At 34.9% G+C, this 23,544-nt stretch overlaps 2 protein-coding genes across 4 annotated transcripts in view; both read left to right on the forward strand.

The window, feature by feature from the left end:
* The first annotated feature begins 2,482 nt into the window (after positions 1-2,482).
* LOC109062021 (sphingomyelin phosphodiesterase 2-like) lies at positions 2,483-12,379 on the forward strand. Of its 3 annotated transcripts, XM_042712689.1 has the most exons (11): positions 2,483-2,631; positions 2,803-2,942; positions 4,742-4,838; positions 5,391-5,467; positions 8,104-8,197; positions 9,004-9,093; positions 9,190-9,272; positions 9,358-9,490; positions 9,574-9,678; positions 10,241-10,412; positions 11,525-12,379. In XM_042712689.1, the coding sequence occupies exons 2-11, from the start codon at positions 2,893-2,895 to the stop codon at positions 11,926-11,928; spliced, it is 1,305 nt and encodes a 434-aa protein (XP_042568623.1). In that variant the 5' UTR covers positions 2,483-2,631; positions 2,803-2,892; the 3' UTR covers positions 11,929-12,379. The 3 variants fall into 3 exon arrangements, with proteins under 3 accessions (XP_042568623.1, XP_042568621.1, XP_042568624.1); XM_042712687.1 differs by having other exon boundaries at positions 2,488-2,942; XM_042712690.1 differs by having other exon boundaries at positions 2,491-2,942; positions 10,241-10,394.
* A 1,337-nt stretch (positions 12,380-13,716) lies between these two features.
* LOC109048626 (plakophilin-1-like) overlaps positions 13,717-23,544 on the forward strand; it is a 22,548-nt gene continuing 12,720 nt past the window's right edge. The window contains exons 1-2 of the mRNA XM_042712691.1: positions 13,717-13,999; positions 16,838-16,953. Coding sequence (XP_042568625.1) covers positions 13,822-13,999; positions 16,838-16,953 — 294 coding nt within the window. The 5' untranslated portion in view covers positions 13,717-13,821. The remainder of the gene's footprint in view (positions 14,000-16,837; positions 16,954-23,544) is intronic.

Here is a 23,544-nt window from a genome sequence, read left to right on the forward strand (position 1 = left end):
GTTTACGAGCCTCCTGGTATCTGTCGACGACAGAATTGACGGTGTCGTCGAACAGACCAGAAGGCGCAATCGGGGCGTCCATGAGGAAGACCGTCTTTCTCTTTCAAATCCGACAGGGTCAACCATAAATGTCTCTTCGCTGCTACCAGAGCTACTATGGACCACCCAATCACGCGGGCGTTCTCCTTGGTGGCATGAAGAGCTAAATCAGCGGTTCTCCTCAATTCTGACACACTGTCTTTAACTTTCTTGCCTTCATCTAGCTCTTTGAGCAAGTCAGCCTGGTATGCCTGCAACACCGCCATCGTATGCAGACATGCACCAGCCTGACCTGCTGCCGCATACCCCTTGCCCACCAGCGCTGAAGTGGTTCGCAGCGGCTTGGAGGGCAAGACCAGAACCTTTAAAGATGATGCCGCATCGGACAGATAGCTAGTGTAAAATCAATATGTTTGCATTTAAGTTAGTATTCATGTAAAAGTAGAAGGTTTTCATAAATATGCTCTAGTCAAGCCCCGGGTAGCATCTGTTCTACCCGGGGCATCGATCTATAACCGCGTTTACCCAACCCCGCCACATTGCCGTAATAATCAGAGGCGGGGATGAATAAGCGGGCCGAGAATGGTTTTGCCTACGATCTTGACACCTCGATGTGGAGATCGGGGAAAAAAGGCAGGCTCCGGCGTGGAGGGGGTGGCTGAGATCGTAAAATCCACTCATCTAGTTTACTCTTCTGCGGTTCGCTTGTTTCTCGGTGGGCCAATCGATATTTAACTTGGCTACCGCATGAGTTACCACCTCCAACAACTCCTCATACTGGGTTGACTGAGGGGGCGAATCGTCGACGCTCTTCACATCCACCTCCTCGGAGGCAGATAGGTGGAGTGTCACGCCCGCTTCCCGGGGGGAAGTAGCACCAGAGCGCACTTTCGATCCCAGAGAGTGGGTGCTGGATCGGGCAGGTGAGGAAGAAGATAGGGACTCAGCCGTCTCCATTTTCCTTTAACCAGATCCAACTGCGAACCCCACGAGTGCAGCTGCTAGCACCATGAGGAACGCTGGCGAAGGCTCCCTCCTCAAAGAGAGCCCTCCGGGAGCGAAGCGTACGCAGGGGAAGCCGACAAAAAAAGCTGACACCCGTTCCACTTCACGTGCTTTTATAGCTTTCTGGTCGCTACATCACCCACCTATGACGTCTCACCCTTTCATTGGACTGATTACAAATGTTATTCAGACCCGGTCACGCTGATGGCGTTCCCATAGCGTTTTTTGACGCAACTTGAGTTCCTGAAGGGGAATTGTTTTTATGGGTTTTATTGGTACAATTGCTCTGTAAGGTAACAATTGCAGGTTACCAGTTTTTACAGCATAACAATTAAATGCACATACATGTAGAGTCTATTTTAATGCCTCATGAACGACACTCCTTTTTACAGGTGCCGGTCTAACTCTTTATCAAAAGGTTGCTTTTGAAGTCTAAAGAATATTATTGATTAAAACTGTGATCAGTTTATAGGTTTTTCCTCTGTCCTCATCAAAAGACCGTTCCTTAATCATGCCATTTTCCAGGAAAAAAAAATCACTTTTGTGAATGAAACAAAAAATGTCAATAAGCATTATCAGTGGAATTGAAGAAATTAGTTCAATCAATTCCTTAGTATTACCAAAGACTATAGAATACCTAAGACATGTCACTCGTATAGTTTTGAATGGGGAAAAATGCAACGCTCAGTATGGCTGCTCAATCGCAGGAAGCCCCGCTTTCTGAATGAAGGAGCCAATCGCTAATTGGTAAAGTCAGCGCATCACTGCACCTGCCGTTAAAAGCGTCCTGGTTGCTATAGAAACAGTCAGCTTTCTGAGACCTGCGCTCAGGACTGCGCATGCACACTGGCTGATCTAGCCTGAATAATAAGCTTTTTATAACGCTATTTGAGCAAAACAAACAACATTTATGACACAGTTGTTATCAGATTTCTTTGCTGATTTCAAATATGAAAGGGATAGGAGTTGCACTTGGATGCCCGAGAGGCGTTTCAAAGATGGCTGCCGAGTGACATGACTTGTCTTAAAGGGACTTTGGTATTACCTAACTTTATCTCTTTGTTTCCATCCCTTAAACTGCCACACCATTGTTTTAGCCTAAATAATTAATTTAAACAATTGTTTAATTAATAATGTTAAAGTGACTGAGCTTGACTAGAGCATATTTATGAAAACCTTCTACTTTTACATGAATACTAACTTAAATGCAAACATATTGATTTTACACTGACAGACTACTGCAGGAATCAGAAAACTTTAAATAACCCCTTAAATGAATTAATACGCTGTATAATCATTCACATGATTAGGAATTATCCCTATTCATTGTAAGCAACATTTACTGTATTTATTGCAGTTACCGAGCACTAACCTGGGGTAAATGCGGCATTAAATGGACTAACTACACTACCCACAATGCACGCGGGTGTTTCTGTCCAGTAGCGCATGAGCTGCACTGTGCTGTGTGCTGCTGGGTGATGCACTGGATACAGTTGAGGTCATTTGAAGGGACGATGATGGTTATCGATCAGTCAGAGAGAATCAGATAGAGGGCGGAGCATCGGTCTGAGCTCCAGGCGCATGCAGGTAGGCTATTATTTACAGGACTAAGAGTTTAAAGTACGCTTGAACCCATTTTGCTAAACTAAGAGATACTATAGATCAAGATAAAATCTGACTGTCAGTGTGAATAGCTTTAAGGAATGAATAAACAGCAGGGTTTTGGATGTCACTGAGTTTGGCTGCTCGGTGGATTAGTTTGGAGCCCCGCCTCCGGTCTGAGCGGGCTTTAAAGCGCTCTCCGCTGACGGAAGGACGGACGAACTGAAGCCCGAGCAGCGCGGCATCATGCCAGCAGAGCGGCCCGAAACACTGCGCGTCTTCTCTCTCAACTGCTGGTGAGCTCAAATGATGCTAATGCGTTAAAGTGACGCGCGAAAGACGCGTTTGTATCAGACGCGCTCCGGAACGATATTCGATGCTTTAAATGAGGTAGAAATGTAGCTCGCTGCATTTATTTATTGAGTTATTTATGAATATTTTATGAGTTTGCTGCACACGTCAGGTTTTACAGTAAGTAAATAATCTAGTAATTTGTTTAGATATATTTTTTTCATCCATCCAGCTCAAAGCTTTAGCAAAATAAAGCACCTAGAAGTGTAAATTATAAAATTAATGTTAGAGAAAATGTAGCGTTCTATATTTATTTAATTAATTTTTGAAGGCTTTATATACAGTCTCATGGCAATTATTAATATATAGTGTTTAATTTATTCATTTTCTATTTATAATTATAATTTGAATTAGTTTTTGTTTAAAATGTAATAATTTTGTCAGTTTTTATTAGTTTATATATATATATATATATATATATACTATATATAATATATATATATAATATATATATATATATAAGGATATAATATATATATATGGTTTGTTATTTTTTTTTTTTTTATATCTTTTTTTTTTGTGGTTTTATCATTAGTCAACAGTATAACCCTGAAATATTTACGTTGGTTTATGAAATCTTCAAAAATAAAGGACTGTACATTTATTCACTGTGCACTGGAATGCAATTTTTTTTTTCTAGTATTGCTCAGCTCCAAAATATTGCATTGCTAGAAATTGTTCTCTATTATTAGATAAAAAAAAAAAAGAAGTCCTTATTCTTAAGACACTGTTAAAGAGACCAGAAAACTTTTGCATTGAATGCACATATGAAAAACTTTTAGAAATCGACTCTAGACATACCCAACATACAGACTTCATTAGATATATTTGACAAAAATATTCAAAACATAAATATATTAAAAAGTAAAAAACTGTGTGTTTGTGCTGACATGTTTGTGTTTTTTTATTTTTTTATATATATATATATTGTATGCATATATATATATATATATATATATATATAGCTTACATATTTTGATTAATCACGATTAATCACATCCAAAATAACAGTTTTGTTAACATAATATATGTATGTGTACAGGGTATATTTATTATGTATATATAAATACACACACATAAATTATATATTAGAAAATATTTACATGTATATACATTTATATATTTATATTCTTATATTTTAATATTATATATAAATATATTTAATATATAAACATAACATATTCTTCTTAAATATATACATGCATGTGTGTGTATTTATATATACATAATAAATATACACAGTATACACACATATATTATGTAAAGAAAACTTTTATTTTGGATGTGATTAATCGTGATTAATCATTTGACAGCCCCTAATATATATATATATATATATATATATATATATATATGTTTTGTAGAAGTCTGTGTTAGTTGTTGTATTCGCATAAGTATGAGTGTGAAAGCACATGAGCAGACAGAGCTTCAGCAGTCACATGACATGCGGTGAGGGCCTCTGTCAGCAGCACTGTCAGCAATATGTTCCAGAAGACGCAATAATGCAGACTGTGATTGTAGCTGAGACAGAAAATGTGGTTTTTAATACTTCCCCAGATTTAGATAACACAGCAGTTTAATTATAAGCATGCATGTGATGAAGCTGTGAAATGATGAAGTCAGCTATATTTATATGTGGAGCATAATGACTGCATATGTGTACACAATAAATGCTATTTGGGTTTTGTATGTGGGTTAGAGGTAGACCGCAAGACAATAGTGACTGTGGTGTCATGTTTTCCAGGGGAATTCGATTCTTCAGTCAACTCTGTACACAGCGGTATGAGATGATTGGAGAACTACTGGGCCGAGAGCAGCACGACATTGCCCTGTTACAGGAAGTGGGTTTTACTGTAGACTTTTAACCCCCTTATCCTCTGACTGTCTTTAGGGATTAATTCAGTGCCCTTGTGGCTTTAGCACTTCATTTTGGTTCATTTCCCTGATGGATGAAGAAGACTGTGTCTTAAACAGATATGTGGTTGTGGCTGGTTAAAACGTTTGGGGTTGATAAAAGTGTTTAATGTTTTTGAAAGAAGTCTCACATGATCAACCAGACAGCATTTGTTTGATCAAAAATACAGTTATATTGCAAAATATTTAAAATTACTTTCTGAATATATTTTAAAATGTAATTTATTTCTGTGATGTAAAGCTGAATTTTCAGCATCATTACTCCAGTCTTCAGTGTCACATGATCCTTCAGAAATCTTTCTAATATGCTGATTTGTGTGTTTATTTGCTGATTTTATATTTTTATGGAAACCATTATGAACTACCATTTAAAGTTTTAGCTTAAGTAAAAGAAAATAAACAATATATATATATATTCTTGCTAGAAACACACATAAACTTAATTTTTACTGATCTTAGTATCTTTAACAATGTTCTAGGTATGGAGTGAAAAAGATTTCCTTTTCCTGAAGAGAAAGCTGTCCTCCTCTCATCCTTACACTCACTATTTCAAGAGGTCAGTTCAACTCGCCGTGGCATGAGGGACTTTGAATGTGCCATGGCATGAGGGACTTTGAATACTTTAAAGCAATTGGGTTTTTGAAAGAAAGACTTTGAAACCTTCTGATCAGCAATTAAGTGGCTAAACGCTCTCACACATTCCAGAGAGAAAAAGAATCCTGGTGAAATGACAGGAAACTAAATCCCCACTTAAAAGGATAGTTAACCAAAAACAAAATGAAAAATCAGTCATCATTTACTCACCCCTGTGTCTTTCCAAACCTGTGTGATTAGTTTTTTCTTCCATGGAAACACAAAAGGAGAAATTGTAAAGCATTCTGTCAGGAACAGACCAACATTTAAAGGGTTACTCCACCCCAAAATGAAAATGTTGTCATTAATCACTTACCCCCATGTTGTTCCAAACCCGTAAAAGCTTCGTTCATCTTCGGAACACAATTTAAGATATTTTGGATGAAGACCGGGAAGCTTGTTACTGTTTTGTGACCGTCGCTTCATAACGTTATGGTTGAACCACTGATGGCAGATGGACTATTCTGACAATGTCTTCATACTTTTGGGACAATCACAAGCCTCCCGGTTTTCATCCAAAATATCTTAAATTGTGTTCCGAAGATGAACGGAGCTTTTAAGGGTGTGGAACGACATGAGGGTAAGTGATTGATGACAGAATTTTCATTTTGGGGTGGAGTAACCCTTTAAGTTGTTTACTAAAACAAACAAACAAACAATTTTGGTGTGTCACGTTTGATTACAAGACACCATAGAACTAAAGTCATTCGGTGTCCCTTCATCACTGTCTGCTTTCATTGTATGGAAAATAGCAGGTTAGACATTCTTCAAAAGTTCTTCTTTTGTATTTCATGATTGAAATCATATGGTTTTGGAACAACTTGAATAAGTGAATAAATTAAGACTTTTTATTATTTTCGGGTAAACCATCCCTTTAAGAAGCTTAAAGGGTTACTTCACCCAAAAATGAAAATTAGCCTGTGTTTTACTCACCCGCAAGGTATCATATAGTAGGTGTATATGACTTTCTTCTTTCAGATGAATCCATTCTGAGTTATATTAACAATTGTCCTAGCTATTTCAAGCTCTATCATTGCAGTCAGCGGGTGTTGCAGTTGAACAGTGCACAAATCGTTAAATAAAGCGCGCATTCATAATAAAATGTGCCTCACACTTTATTATGAACAAAGCGCGCATTCATAATAAAATTTTGTTTTTGTGGGTAAGATATCCCTATTTCAAACATAATAAACTTTTCATTTTACTTTTCTACTTTTCAAATAACTTTTCTCTCACTGCCGATATTTGTGATACGTGGAAGTCGTTCCGGCAGATGACGTAAGACATCGGCGTTGCAAGGTTAGTGACGAATGCAGAAAGAGAACAAAACAAAACGCCAGTTTTTTCAAATTAGAAGTACAAACCAAGGTTTTGTAAAGAAACATGTTGGAGGATTTCGATATAAACCAAGAGGAGACTGGTTTTCCTTTGCTAAAGTAAGGAAGCGTTGCCACTTTTGCTATAATTTTGCTATTTTGCTAGACTATCTTATCTAGTGTGTTGTGTTTGTGTGCTGTGTAATTGATGGGTTTTGCTTCGGATTGTGTTAGGTATATGAGGTGAGAGAAAAGTGTTTATTATGTTTAAAAAATATGGATATTTTTCTTACAAAAATGCATGGATTCACTACAGGAGACCTTTATTCACCCCCGCGAGCCGTGTGAGGAACGTTGTATTATGGATGCGCGCGCTTTATTTGATGACTTGTGGACTGCTCAACTGTAACACCCACTGACTGCAATGATAGAGCTTGGAATAGCCAGGACAATTTTTAATATAACTCTGACTGGATTTGTCTGAAAGAAGAAAGTCATATACACCTCGGATGCTCCAGGGGTGAGGAAAACACAGGCTAATTTTTGGGTGAACTAACCCTTTAAAATCTTCTTTTGAGACGTTTGATTGAATATTCCATCATATTCTGAGTCTTCTCGGTGACCTTTATATCTTATCCTTATCATTATGAGGCAAGAAAAATAGATCCAAGTAAAATCCAAGATGAGTTTGTTTCTTAATCAGAACAGATTTGGAGAAATAGCATTGCATCACTTGCTCACCAATGGATCCTCAGCAGTGAATGGGTGCCATCAGAATGAGAATCCAAACAGGTGATAAAAAAAGTAATCCACATCACTCCAGTCCATCAGTTAATGTCTTGTGAAAAGCTGCATGCTTGCAATAAACAAATCCATCAATAGTGAGCAAGTGATGTAATGCTAAACCTGTTTAGATGAAGAAACAATCTCATCTACGTATTGGGTGCCCTGAGGGTGAGGAAATATTAATTTTTGAGTGAACTATTCCTTTATTATATCCGCACAAAACAAATGACTGCCAATATGTTCAAAAGAAAAGAAATTAGGTTTTCTAGGGCTACTCAAAGTAGATAATAACCCTAGTCAAACAAAAGGCTTTTGTCTTCAGTCTCCCTAATGATACTTGAGAAATGAGTGCAGCTGTGTGATTGCTGGCATGTATATACAGTAAGAGATACTTAAAGGCACATGTTATTTTGTAGCTGTATGTTCTAGTATCTGAGAGTATGTGGTGTTTTTACAGTGGGGTCTTTGGCAGTGGGCTTGCTGTGTTCTCCAAACACAGGATCCAGGACGCTCTGCTCTACAAGTACTCTCTCAACGGCTACCCATATATGGTACATTATTTCTGCATACTTAATGCAGATTGGTCAATCTGCTTTTAGTAATTGTATTGAATGTGCATTTGTAGTGTACTTCAAAACTTATAAGTATATAAAAAAATACAGATTATTTAATATAAATTAAATTAAAATGCATAATGAAATGCTTTGAAGTCCACCTATGTTGATGTGTTGTCTAATATACTAAAGCACATATAAAGTATAATTTTAATTGTATTGTTATTCAATATTACATTTAAAGTTAATACATTTCAAAATAATACTAAAATACACATTTTTACACATCATTACAAATGTTTTATTACAAATATATTTAAATATATGACATACAAGTTTCAATAGAAATGACATTAAAGTATATTGTTGTTTATCATAAATGCCTGTCAGTACATTCATCATTACACTTCAACCATATGAATCAACATACAATAGAATTATGAAATTATATATAAATATGTACATAAGTCCTGTACTTAAAGTTCAGCTAATTGCATGTAATATGAATTTAAACTGCAATACATTTTCATTTAATTTAAATTAACATGCAATTTAGTGTCTGAAAACATTACATTCAGTTTGCACTTTAATTCTTATAAAGTGTATTATTTCTGTAATAAGTGATCTTTTTAAAAGTATGTCCACAAGGGACATAATATGACTAGATTTTGTAGAGGCAATGATTCATGTAACAAAGTTTTAGCACAGCAAGAATTGCATTCACTTTTATATGTGTGTGTGTGTGTGTGTGTGTGTGTGTGTGTGTGTGTGTGTGTGTGTGTGTGTGTGTGTGTTCATCTCAGCTGCACCAGGGCGACTGGTTTGGAGGCAAAGCAGTTGGGTTGGTCATTGTAGACATTTTTGGATTAAAGGCACACGTCTATGTAACTCATGTAAGTCTGATCTGACTTTAATAGGTCTCGAGGTGTGTTTATTTATGAGTAACTGGAGACGATGCACCTTCAGTAATGATACTGATTTCCTTTCAGTTACATGCAGAGTACTCCAGGGCTCAAGATGAATACCTGCCTCACAGAATGGTGCAGTCGTGGGAACTACTGCAGTTTGTGCGGTAAGAACAAGTGTGTTTTCTAAGTGTGTTGTAGAGAAAGGAGGTCACATGCTTTTAGTAAACGCATACTGTATGGCCTATTTAGTCATACGTCGTGTGGAGCAGACCTGGTAGTTCTGGGAGGGGATCTGAACATGCACCCTCAGGACCTGGGAAACCGACTCCTCAGATCCCACACTGGGCTGAGAGACTGCTACACTGAAACAGACACGTTTGATGTGAGCGCACTTCCTTTTACATGTTTATTCAGTTTGTGTGTCCCGTTTTTATTGGAATCGTCACTGTGTGTTGCTCTCGGCAGGGCTGTGAAGATGGTCACACGCTAATAGCAGCCAATCACTTCTCAAAGAAGCAAGACCTTATTCCTTTCGAGAAGGGCATCAGGATTGACTACATTCTCATGAAGGTAAAATAATCTCAAAAGAAATTCTATATTTATATATAAACTACATTCAAAAGTTTGGGGTCAGTACATTTTTTTTTTAAGGAAATTAATACTTTTATTCAGCAAGGATGCATTAAAGTGATCAAAAGTGACAGTAAAGATGTTTATAATGTTAGGAAAGATTTCTATTTCAAATAATTACTCTTCTTTTGAACCCTCTATTCATCAAAGAATCCTAAAATTAAATGTATTATGGTTTTCACACAGCTGAACTGTTGATAATAATATGAATATGTTTCTTGAGCAGCAAATCAGCATAATTTTTAATGTATCATGTAACACTGAAGACTTAAGTATTGATGCTGAAAATTTAGATTTGTGTCATAAGAATACATTACATTTTATAATATATTACATCAGAGAACAATTATTTAGAATTATAATAATATTTCACAATATTACTGTTTTTACAGTATTTTTGAAAAGACTTCTTTCAAACCACAAACTTTTAAAGTTTTCACGCTGCTCTTTTCCATATGACATACTCAACATTAGTGTTTGTGTTTCTCTTTTTCTTGTGCAGGGCTCTCAGAAAGTGAGCATGAAATGTGAGTCTCTTTCCACCACCAAGGGTCCAGTGGCTAATAAACCCTATCCTTATTCTGACCATGAGGCTCTGACTGCTGAACTGGCCCTGCTGCACTCGGAGGACAGCAGACAGCATGGATCAAGCAACGGTGAGGACTCACATACTGGTATGGCTTCAAAGTGCTTAGAACAGCATAAATGAGCAGTTCAGTATAACCAAGGAAAACCTGCTGTAATGCTCTCTCATGACAGCTCTTAATCGCTGGTAGAAGATGGTATGATATTGTATGGCTTGGGTTGCACAATAACATGCAACTTTAAAGGGATACTCCACCCCAAAATGAAAATTTTGTCATTAATCACTTACCTCCATGTCGTTCCAAACCCATAAAAGCTTTGTTCGTCTACGGAACACAATTTAAGATATTTTGGATGAAAACCGGGAGGCCTGTGACTGTCCCATAGACTGCCAAGTAACTTACACTGTCAAGGTCCAGAAAAGGTATGAAAGTTGTCATTAGAATACTCCATCTGCCATCAGATGTGCAATCTGGATTATATGAAGCGACGGGAACACTTTTTTGTAACTGGAGAAAACAAAAATAATGACTTTATTCAACAATTCCTTTGTCAGTAGTCTCCTCTGTGTATCGTCTCCTCTTCTGTATCGGCTGCGCCACAAGGATGCGCTGTTTCTATCTGTATTTAGCTTTGATTTGAAAGAAAACAGCGCATCCTTGTGGCGTGGATGATACAGAAGAGCATACACAGCATACAGTTATATGGAGAGACACAGAGGAGACTGTTGACAAAGGACTTGTTATTTGTTTTCTACACTTACAAAAAGTGTTCCTGTCACTTCATATAACCCAGATTGCACGTCTGATGTCAGATGGAGTATTCTGACGAAGACTTTCATATCTTTTCTGGACCTTGACACTGTTATTTATTTGGCAGTCTATGGTATAGTCACAGGCCTCCCGGTTTTCATCCAAAATATCTTAAATTGTGTTCCGAAGACGAAAGAAGCTTTTATGGGTTTGGAACGACATGGGGTTATGTGATTAATGACAAAACTTTCATTTTGGGGTGGAGTATCCCTTTAAAGTTCTTTAGCTCTAATATAATTTTTATATTTCCCTATTATAGTGGTGATGTTGAGGTTTCTTATGTCTCTTATGCTCACAGAGGCTACATTTATCTGATCAAAAATACAGTAAAACAGTAATATTGTGAAATAATGTTGACATTTGTAATATGATTATCTATCTTCCTCCAGCACTTGCTGTATCTGAGCAGATGGACGTGGTGGCAGAGGCGCGTGCGGTGGTGAAGGAAGGTCTGTGTCAGACAGAGGCCCTGCGGGACAAAGCCACGTATCTTATGTTCAGCGGCCTCCTCTTACTGCTGTTGCCACTGGCTATGGCCTTCCTGCCCTGCTTCTGCTCCTTCAGCACGCTGGGGCTTCTGGGAGCTGTGTGCATGAGCCTGCTCCTCTCTGGAGCTATGCTCTACCTGCTCTTCACCACACACATCAAAGTCCTGAAAGAGACTGATGACCAGATGATGCTGACTTCTAATGACCTCCAGACTAAACTGACAGGATGTCGGCTCTCTGGATCCCCATCCTCAGATGGTTCTCCAGAGCTCCAGCCGCTGAGTCCTTTTAAACGGGAGGAATAAACCTGACCTGTAAGAGCTGGTCCTGGATCAGGTTACTGTAGATCAGTGTTACATAATAGCTGTTAGGATATAACTTGAAGAGCTGATCTGAGATCAGTGCTCTGAGGTTATAACTACCTCAACTCAGTGAATAGACAGATTAATCATCACAGAGCTGCTGCTCTTTTGCATTTCAACAATCTGAAAATCTTCAACACTTGAATGGAAAGCCCTGTTTATTTCCTTGAGGGAAGTTATTTAATTCTGTGCTTGTCTATGCCTGTAAAGACACTCCAAACTGTGTGCTTGCTGATATTTTAATGAAACTCAAAAGAGAGTTAAGTAATTTTTTTTTAAATGTTTGATGTTGAAGTATTACTAGACCACATTTTAGGCAACCAATAAACACTGTTTGAATGTCATTTCATCATAATCATGAATAAATAAATCACTGTTCTGAAGCATTTTCATATTAACTGTATTAACTGTCTTAATTCCCTCCCTTTCCACAAGGTAGTGCTCTTGTTCTTGTGTGCAAGAGCATAAATTGTGAAAAAAAAAAATAATAATAATATTTTTTTTTAGATCTATCTATCTATATATATATATATATATATATATAAACCTGACCTGTAAGAGCCTGTCCTGGTTTAAGATTTAAGATCCATTCTTTTATTGAATGGAATATTTACCATAGAGGTAAAATCTTTACAAAAAAACAAACAAACAAAAAAAAGGTTATGTTAAAACAAATATTCAGACATTGTTATGAAATTAAATTTGTGTGATGAATTAATATCTGGTTTGTGGAACTGAAGAGTGAACAATAACAGTTTCTGAGTGTAAATAGTCTGTAGCCTTTTAGTCTGCATTTGTTTTCTGTGGTTAGCAAGCTATTTTTATTTTTAGCTTTCATTTTGTTCCAAAGAAATTCCAAACAGTCAGTAACAACAACTTTCATTTTCATTAAATTTGAAGTCTACTATGAGGTCATAAATCAATGCATAATAATTATACAAAAATAAATAAATAAATAAATAAATATTGTTATAGTTATTATTATTATTATTATTATTTATTTATCTATTTTAGCATTTCATACTGTGGGAGTAATTGATATTTTATGCCAAGCTTAGTAATGCTACACCAGACTCCAATAGCAATTAACACAAGTAAAGATTTTGGCTTCTAGTAGGTTTTTATGATAGTGAAGTAGTTTGGGAAACCATTGCCATAGCAATACTATTTAAAACAAAATAATTAACATATTAACCCTTTTGTTATATAACAATCCAGTACAAGAAAAAAAAAAAAAAAAATTTCCGGGTGTGGCTGTAAAAGAAGGGCTGATTATAATATAGAGTTGCAGCCCTTTCTGTGTTTGATCATTAAAGTAGACTGTGTCATGGACGGTGATGCACTGTTATTCACTGAAGTGTGTAGAGTTATACTGTGTTGTTGTGTGGCAGGCTAAGTGAATGTCAGACTTTATAGGAGTGTTGCCTGCAAGATCTGTCACTTTAGTGTGATGTCAGAGTCCCATCATCCACACTGGAGCATGTGAACATGACACTATCCAATAACAGCATATCACACTTTCATGAATATAACAAACATGTTTCTATAGATAGGCAGAAATAGTTGAACCACAATTCTTTAATTCACAGACAACTATCACACAATGCCAGGTAGGAAACCGGGTTGCTAGGAAACGCCAGGTAATTGACAGGTTTAAATGTGACTGTGGGCCTGTGATTGGTCCGCTGCGCGACACATCGAGTGGGCGTGACCTTAGGTGTGGTCCCCAAATCTCCACTGAAGCGCACAAGCTCTCACTATATCCCGTAGCCGCTCGGGAGACTCGTGTTGTCGCAGCACAGCCTGTCGGGTTTGGAAGAACCACTGAGAGCAGCGATGACTGTCGAACCGATTCGCTCGACTCTGGCCACCGTCTCGACGGACGACACCTCTCTGGTGCTGCCGAGCGACAAAATGCAGCGGACGGGGCAGCAGCGCGTGCTGGAGCAGGTGAAGTCCATTAAGAGAAACAAGTCGAAGATGGTCAAGAAAGACTCCATTCCGTCGCCAACATGTAAGTGCGCTGTTTATATGCACACATGCGTTAGTTATAATGCCAGTAAGATAGCGTGAAATACATATTACAGCTTTAAAAAAATAAAAAATAAAATAATATAATAAAAATAATAATAATAATAATAAAAACCTTCCCTGGCACGGATGCTTGTTTGGCAGTATCTTAAAACATGTTTCATTAGCAAGTTCAAGCAGGTCTTTATGGCAAAGCTGCATTCTTTTTTTTTTTTTTTGTAATCAATATCTCAGACATAAGAGTTTTTAACAGTGGTGTGTCTCGTGAACAAGAAGCATACATAGACTTCATTTTTGGGGCTGACATACTCACAGTTTGTCCCTAAATGCTGCGCGCATCCTAAATACATTACAGTATGTTGCAGTGAAACATTTAATTATACAATCAAGAATGTTTCCAGTGAAGTCAGTAAATTAAAGGTCACTGTTTCATAACTAATTACTGTAAAAATAATCATATCATGCATTGTGGGATATAGATTAGTTGTGTTTTGACATCATCATCATTTATTAATGTTCCATTTGGCTGGAAGCAAGTATGAGCATACTCTAACTTGCATGTAGCAATTAAACATTGTGGTGTAGAAATAATAATAGTAGTTTTTAATAAACAATTGGGAATTGTCTAGTTATTTATTAAGCAGTGTTGATTGTTTATCCCTTTGGGCATGCAACACTATTTTTTATTTATTTATTTATCTCTAGTGAACTTTTAGTATGATTTGTAAACACTCAACAACAAATACACAAAGGTTAACAAAAACTAAATAAATAAAAAATCTTGTATAACAAAAAACACGACAATGAAAACTGCAACCGAACAAACTTTCCTTTGTGAAAAAGAAATGCGCTTTAGCATGCTTGAAGAGAAATTAGTAAATAAATTATGTACTTTAAAAGAATATACTTAAATGTGAACTGAATGTAATGTTTTCAAACATTTAATACATGTTATTTATCGAACAATTTAATGGAAATCTATTTCAGTAAAAAAGTTATTAATTGCAATTAGCTGAACCTTAGAAAGCTTTTAGAACCATTAAAGTATCTTTACGTGTAATTGCATAATACTTAATATTCTATTCATCATACTTCCATTGTCTTTGAAATATGGTTTAAGTGCACTGCTGAATGTACTGACAAGCGTTTATGATCAACTAAAATATGCTTTAATGCCATTCTATTGAAAACGATGTCTTGTATGTGTATATGTGTGTGTGTGTGTGTGTGTGTGTATGTGTGTATGTATATATATATATATATATATTACACATTTGTAAAGATGATGTTGCATTTTACTTCATTTAAATTTAAATATATTAAATTTAAATGTAATGTGTAATAAGATAAATAATCCAGTACTTTACATGTGCTGTAGTATAATATGTGTACTTCTTTAAAGCATGAAAAAAAGATTATTTAAACTTTTATTTTTTTAATTTATTTATTTATTTTTATTTTTTGCATTTAAGTACTTCACAATAGTTCACGTATTTAAAACAGTATACAGACTCACTCCATTTAATTGTAAAAATCGTAGAACTGCTACTGTTAAACAGTCATTAGCCAGGAATATACTGTAGCTCTGCATCATTTTGTGAGCTTATGCTCTCTTGGTAGGCCACTCACTATAAGCTTTGAGACACAGACGTAATATTGGGATCCAGCCAGTGTTTAGAAGCGACGCGCTGTCTAGTTCAGAAGTTTGCTGATTTGCATTTAATTTAGTTGCATTTAATACCCCAGTGTTTTTTTTTTTTTTTTTTTTTCTAAGAGAATAATAAGACAAGCCAACTTAATAATATGTCTTGTTCAACACAGTTGCAGATTGCGTTTTATTGTACTTTTATTGTATTTTATTGTAAATATATGAAGTTTAAAGATATTTCAGCCTATCTGAATGTGGGTTGCTGATAAAAACAAAACATAAAAATGAACATTATAAAAATCATTAATATTCAAAAGAAAGAGTGCATTTTAAATGCTGTATATAAGTTTTTTACGTATTGACTTAAATAGTTATTTGATGTAACAAAAGAATCTTTCAAGAATATATGCAGTTTCTCAAAGAACTGCATGTATACTTGAACAAGAATTAGGAAGTTATTTTTGTAGTTTATATATATATATATATAAATAACTATCGTATATGTACTCTGTTAGCAGAGTGACATGATTATCAATTTTTTTTTTTTTTTTTTGAAAATTAAAGTTCTATTGCATATACAGTAAGTGAGACATTTGGATAGTGCTGCATAATTGATCAGAATAAAACCAAACTCATGATATGGCTTAATGCGATTATTATAATAAATGTCTAGTGTTTCAAATTGAGTTTATTAAAATAAACATTTGGTGTTTTAACGCTTTAAAATTAATATTTTAGGTTTGAAATTGACTTTATTATTGTAGCTTTATATTTTTATATTTTGATTTGTATTTTTAAATTAGATGTTTCTAGATTTTTTTTATTAAAATAAAAGATCAAATTAAATGATTATATTTTTTTTTTTTAGATTTTTTTCTTAAATTTTTGGTTTTTTTTATTTTTTAGTATTTATAATAATAATTTTATTGTTTTTTTTTTTTTTTATTATTATAGGCATATTTATATATACTTAGAGATTTTCGGCCCTACAAACAAACAAAGCTCAACTGGTGTACTAGACATTTACTAAAGGTACCATGTTTAATTAGCTAGTGTAGACAATAGTGAATTATTGTAATTATGTAATTTGTAACTTTTTTTCATCTTCTGTAGCTAGACATTAGCATGCATTTCGCTTTAGCATTTTCTCGAACTTTTTTTCATCTTCTGTAGCTCCGGCATCGATGACAGAATACAGTGAACCTAAATTCCAGTTCTCACCTACAAATATGAACGGCACACTCTTCAAATCTAGTGGCTCCAGCATGACGGCAAGCCACAAAAGAATGGTAAAGTCTCACACACTATGTGCATGATTTCTATATACTGTACTGCTTGACAAAACTGATTTATGATTGCCTATTCTCCACGTAACTTATAAATATTTTGATATTCAGCAAAGAAATGAACATAACAAATTGACTTTAGAAGTATACAGTATTGCTAAATTGGAATTAATCATTTTTAGATGGACTTTTCATAATTGATAAAGTAGTAGTGTTGGCAGTTTTTGTTGAATTTGATATAGGCAGACCTTGACTCACGGAACACGTGCTCCTCATGCGAAAAATTTAGGAGTGCATTAAAAATCTTTAGGGACGCAATGGAAATTTAATCAAATAATGTGTTTTTCTTTAATGAATGGATTACAAGCAAGTTTATTAACATTATTAACATTAGGCTGTTTCATGATTCCCGTTTTTCCATCCCCATTTTCAAGCCAAATTTTTTTTTAGTCATTGTTCAGTGAATCTCACAAAATCAGATACTGTACATGTCCAAGTCACATTTATCCTTAACGACTAAATATATTGGCTTTTTTTCTTATTTATTATTTATATATGTGATATATATTATTTATCATTTAAATAAGTAAACACACACGAATCTCACAAAATAAACACACAATTCTCATTACTCTGTCAGCCAAGAAATGAAACATAACAAATTGACTTTCTGTTGTGAAATATCATGTATATTATTTGAATTTTAAACTTTATTCGTTAGCTAAGTTCATTGTGTTTCCAGATATATTACAGTAATAAAGAGTGGTATTTTTTGCACGACAGCCTTTTATTCATTTAGATATGATGTATATTTTTGGTTTTCATTTTAGGTTATAATTTGACTTGAGCATGATTGTAATATTCAGCCTTTTAGCACTGCATTTCCTTTTCAGTAGATATTAAGGCATAGCGTTTGTGAATTAGCACACTCAGAACTCAGCAGTTTTTTTAAAACAAGCTGGTGGCTGTTGTGGAGAAGAAGGCTGGTGGAACAGTTTTGCTCATTTTGTTCCCTGTGTGTGTATATTCTTAAACCAAGAGTATTTTGTTTATGCAAAAACATTACAGAGTAATACCTAACAATGAGCTCTGTCGCTCTGTGTTTGGCGTTTGTTCTGTACACGTTGCCCAAGAAATGAGGGGGTTTTATTATGCTTCATTGAATGACAGCTTTTAAAAGGATATGGTGTAAAATATATAATGTGTGTATTAATGCAAGATACTAGATACAATCTGCTACAGGGTAATTTTTTATGAGATTATAGCATTTTGTAGTTTAACTTTGATCAGACCGGCTTTTGTTTTTTGTTTTTTCCAGATAAGTGCGTCAAGAATGGTGTCAGATTTTATGAATAAATTTGAATTGAAACATTAAATTATATGAAGGTTTTGTGTTTCAATGCATCACAGTGTAATTGCTTGGAAATGATTTTGCGCATTTATGCTAAATGTGTCAATACTTATTAACTTTTAACTTTCTTTGACATTGAAAATGTGTCTGTATGTATTCTGTTATATTCATATAAATCAGAATCTCACAGTTTCAGGGTATTGCTGCCTAGTGATATTATAAATTAACATACTGTATCATACATTTGAGGGTTAAAGTTAATGAGTTACAGTAAAGTCTCTCATTAACAGAGGGGTGTTAAAGGCCAGTTGCCAGAGAAACACATCACATTAGAATATGAAAGGGATATAAAAGATTGTGTGCATGGTCATATGAACAGTAAATCAATGATTTAAGATTACTTGAATCAAACAGAGGTGGCAGTGTGATTCCAGGGAAAGAGTTCAGTTGCACTGTCAATGGAAAAAAATAGGGTTAAGCCATTTACGTTCTTACTTAGAAGTAAAAGATACACATCCGGGTAGTTATAGTTTACATAGAAATGAAGCCATAAAACAAGCAAGTTTAAGTTAATTAAAAAAAAAAAAAAAAAAAAAAAAAAACACCTGTCATTTTATTTCAGCTAGCTGCCAAGGCTTGATGTACTAAAATAACTAAAACTAAAATAAAAATGAATAAAAATTATTGATATGTTAAAAAAAAAATTAAATGACAAAAACTTTAACTAAAATTAAAGTAAAAACTAATTCAAAACTAACTAATATTATCTAGGTGATACTAAGAAACCTGGGCACACCTTATGCAGTTTTGCATGTTTGGATAGACACTAAAATGTAAAATATAATTTGATGGCATGTGAAATATATGCCTTTTCAAAATTGTATTTGCTTGTTAAATAATGCATGATATTGTTGACAAAATGTACAATAATGTAGACAGATAAAACGTGGACAGACATACATTGACATTATCTCTCTCTCTCTCTCTCTCTCTCTCTTTCATTGGCAGAGTTTGATGGGATAGTGAAAGGAAACCATAGTTTCAGAAGCAAACTGATTGCCTTATCAATGCACTATCAAAGTCTTTTTTTGTGCGTATTTTTTTTCCCTTTTCCCCATCTTAAAAATTTCCGTCACTCTTTAAGCTTTGTCTTTCATTTGCAGTAGATATGTAAAGCACACCATTTGTGAATTATCAGCACTCACACTCAGAACTCAGCAGTCTTCTGTATTATGATTTGAAACAGTTTATTAAAATAAGAAGGCTGTTGGTACAGTTTGGTTCATTTTGTTCCAAAAATGTTTGTTTAAAACAAACTGATTGCCTTCTAGCAATGTACTCACTTATACTTTATGCAAGTCCTTTCCTGTGCCTCAGATTTTCTTTCATTTTCTGCATCTTGATCATTTTTGTAACTGAATCCCAAGAACTCTGTGCCCCGCTGGATCAAAGTGAAAGAGTTACTGCACCATTGTGCAAGACACAGTTATTCACTTATTATTCACTATCATTACCATTACCGCAGAAAATAATTTTGATTGGCGCTCAGTTTGTAAAATCAAAAGGGAAAGAAAAAACAGCACTGCAAATAGAATAGATAATACAACTAGAGTTTAGAATAATGCAACTGTCAAACTGTTTTTATAGTACAGCACATAATGCATTGTGGATGTTATTCTTAAGAACTGGTAAAATAGAATAGATAATGCAACTAGAGTTTAGAATAATGCAACTGTCAAACTGTTTTTATAGTACAGTGCATAATGCATTGTAGATGTTATTCTTAAGAACTGGTAAACTCGCTTACCAATGAAGATTTTAAACGGAGCAAACTACACCCAAAGTAATAAGATAGGAAATGCATAACCAAAGCTTCAGAAGTCATTTAAACAAATTTACAACTCGAAAATTGTATTATTATTATTTTTTTTTTTTTTCTGCCATGGAATAAAAATATAAAAAAAAGTAATTGCAACTTTTTATCTCACAATTTGGGCGTTTTTCTTGCAATTGCACATTTACATCTCATGATTAATAATTCACAATTGCTAGATATAAAGTCACAATTCTGAGAAAAAAAACTGAATTGTGAGATACAAACTCTAAATTCTGCAAAAGTTAGAATTCTAAGTTTATAACTCGCAGTTGCGAGATACAAAGTTGCAATTCTGAGGCAAAATGTCTGAATTTCAATAAATAATGTCACAATTCTGAGAAAAAAAAAGTTAGAATTCTAAGTTTTTAGCAAGCATCAGATCAACTGCATTAGTATTTGAAGCCATTTTAAAATGATTTTAGTCAAAATGGCTGAAAAATCATAAATACAACCATTATTAAATATGATTTAATGGTGATTTAAAATCACGTTTGACCAATAGATGGCGCTGTTATCAAATCAATGTGGTGTATTCTGTGTGAGTTGAAAATGGCACACACAAAATTTGGTGTCAATATGTCAAAGCTTTGCAAAGATACAGCCTCAGACATAGTTTGCCATCATGCCTCCAATTTGTTGCGGCACCATGCAAAAATGGTTTTGTCTATCAACATGAAATCCATAACTTTTTGTTAGCACAATTCAGTTAAATTCAAGTATATTTGTATAGTGCTTTTAACGATACAAATCGTTGCAAAGCAACTTTACAGAAAATTACGTTTCTACAATATTTAGTAGTAGCTTATCAGTGGTGATCAGTTTATGTGCATATGGCAGAAATGTACGGAAAAATCAATTAAAGACGTTATCAAATAGACGATGAACACTATTAACAGCAATTATTATATGATGCCATCAAACTTATAGCAGAATGTGGTAGTTCTGTATGTGGTCTCTGGGTTAGCATCATCTGAGGTCCTCTGAGGGGTTGGCATCATCTCTTCTCAGGTGTTCTGGATCCAGACTGGAGCTTGTGTAAATCCCGTGGCAAAACAGAGAAACAAATAGAGACATAATTAGCGTAGCTGCTGTTCCAACAAAGTAAAATTAATTAGTTTAACCCAAGCTTAAGAATAATAATGCGCATTTGATCAGATATAACTGCAGTCCAAGCACAGTCTGAAGATAATCTGACTCGATTTTTGTGAAAATCAGACCAACAATCTTGGAGGAGTTTGAAAAAGTAGGTTTTCAACATAAATCAAAATGGCGGACAGGAAGTTCAGCCAACTATGGCAAAATTGGTATGCATTTTCTCGGCAAGACCCAAGGAATATTTTGAGACCAGTTCCAATAGGCTAACTGAATCAAAAGTTATCTTTTTAGGAAATTTATTTATTAGTGGTTAATGAATGGTTTATTACTTTTGACCAATAGGTGGCACTTTGACCAAACTGATGTGGCATGGTCAGGGTGAGGTGACAACGGCACATAAAAAGTTTGGTGTCAATATGTCAAAGCTTTGCAGAGATACAGCCTCAGACACAGTTTGGCATCATTCCAGGAAATTTGTTGATGCTTTAAATGATAACTGTTTCTTATATCCACACGAAATCCATAACATTTTGCCAGCATGGTCTGAAGATGATCTGAGTCAAATTTGGTGAAAATCGGACCAACGGTCTTGGAGGAGTTTGAAAAAAAAAAAAAGTAGGTTTTCAACATGAATTAAAATGGTGGACAGGAAGTTTAGCTGACCATGGCAATATCGGTATCTATGTTCTCCGCATAAAAAAACAACTTTAATGAGACCAGTTTCATTACAATAGCTCTATTAACTTAAAGCTTATTAGCATTTTTGTAAATTTCTTTATAACTTTAACTGCAATCTTCCCAATTTTGAGATGTACTATTGAGAATATCCAGAGCGGAACAAGCCTATGACTTACCTATTTGAACAATTTAAAACAGTATTGCATCGAACAACCAAAATTTACATTAAAGCCTGAGTTAAACTTTAAACACTGCATCACTGTATGAATCAAATATATGTTAATTCTTAGTAAAGTTTTAAAGTGATTCATTCAAGAGTCACTTTTTCGCATTTAAAGCACTTTTAATAACTTTTTTTAAAATAAAGCTTGTTCACAGTAGACTGCATTGTACGACAGTCACATTGCATGATTGGACTGATTTGGAAATTACATTTATGCATTTTAGCAGACATTTACATTTATGCATTTAGCAGACGCTTATATCCAAAGCGACTTACTGTGCATTCAGGCTATACATTTTTTATCTATTTTACCAGTTTGTGTGTTCCCTGGGAATTGAACTCACAATCATTTGCACTGCTAATGCAATGCTCTACCACTGAGCCACAGGAACATACATTAAGTTTAGGAGAGGCAAAAGCCTACAGCTTGAAATGATTGCAGCTTACAGCTTGCGGCACAAATCGAAACTGAAGCTAAAAATTCGATTCATCGCAGTACTACTGCTAGCTCACGATGTGTTGTTTTTTAAATACATCGCCACGCATGAAAGACACATGATAGAGATATAATTTGACCAGCCACAGTCATCTAATAAGCAGTCATTGCTGTAGTTTTAACATTATTATGAGGACATAAAAGATCACGATCTCTACGGTTCGCTTGAAAAGTAGATTGTATTTTTATTAGATATAGTTTAAGGTTTTATATAGTGTGATTGAAAAGTAGTTTTTTGAGGGTGTGGTGCTGAAGACACATACTGAGTTTCGTAATGTAATGCATATGGTTCAACTCGGCATGCCACACCGAATCTAAAAAGACCAGTTTTGTGATTTTTGGTCAAACCATTCAAAAGTTATTAGCAGAAATAGCCATTTTTCATATCTTCAGACCACCAGGTGGCGCTGCAACGGAACTGCAGATAGTCTCAGGTCATGGTTATTATAATACACACCAAGTTTGGTCTTAATACGGTAAACTGTTGCGGCGATATAGCCTCACATGCATTTGTATGTGCTTTTCTTCATATTCGTTTGGGCGTTTTTCGAGAACAGTTTGACTAATCAACATGAATTCCATAACTTTTTGCCAGCATGGTCTGAAGATGATCTGAGCCAATTTTGGTGAAAATCAGACAAACTGTCTAGGACAAGTTCGAAAAAGTAGGTTTTTTTAACTATTCAAAAATAGCGAAAAAGCTAGACCTTACGATTTTTACATTTTAAAATGAGCCAAGGATCCAGAGGAAAATTTACTAGAATTTTCCTTCTAGACCTTACAGTTCAAAAGTTTTTAGCATAAACATGAATGCAAATTTGGACAGTTGGTGGCATTAGAGGGATTAGCTTAGAGACTCCAAATTTGCAGTGGAG

The sequence above is a fragment of the Cyprinus carpio genome, chromosome A23 (genome assembly GCF_018340385.1).
Source record: "Cyprinus carpio isolate SPL01 chromosome A23, ASM1834038v1, whole genome shotgun sequence".
Taxonomy (NCBI): Eukaryota; Metazoa; Chordata; class Actinopteri; order Cypriniformes; family Cyprinidae; genus Cyprinus; species Cyprinus carpio.

Coding starts and splice junctions, on each gene's coding strand:
- LOC109062021 (XM_042712689.1), top strand. CDS start 2,893: ATGCCAGCAGAGCGGCCCGAAACACTGCGCGTCTTCTCTCTCAACTGC. Junction 4,839..5,390: donor ACATTGCCCTGTTACAGGAA/GTGGGTTTTACT, acceptor ACAATGTTCTAG/GTATGGAGTGAAAAAGATTT. Junction 5,468..8,103: donor TACACTCACTATTTCAAGAG/GTCAGTTCAACT, acceptor GTGTTTTTACAG/TGGGGTCTTTGGCAGTGGGC.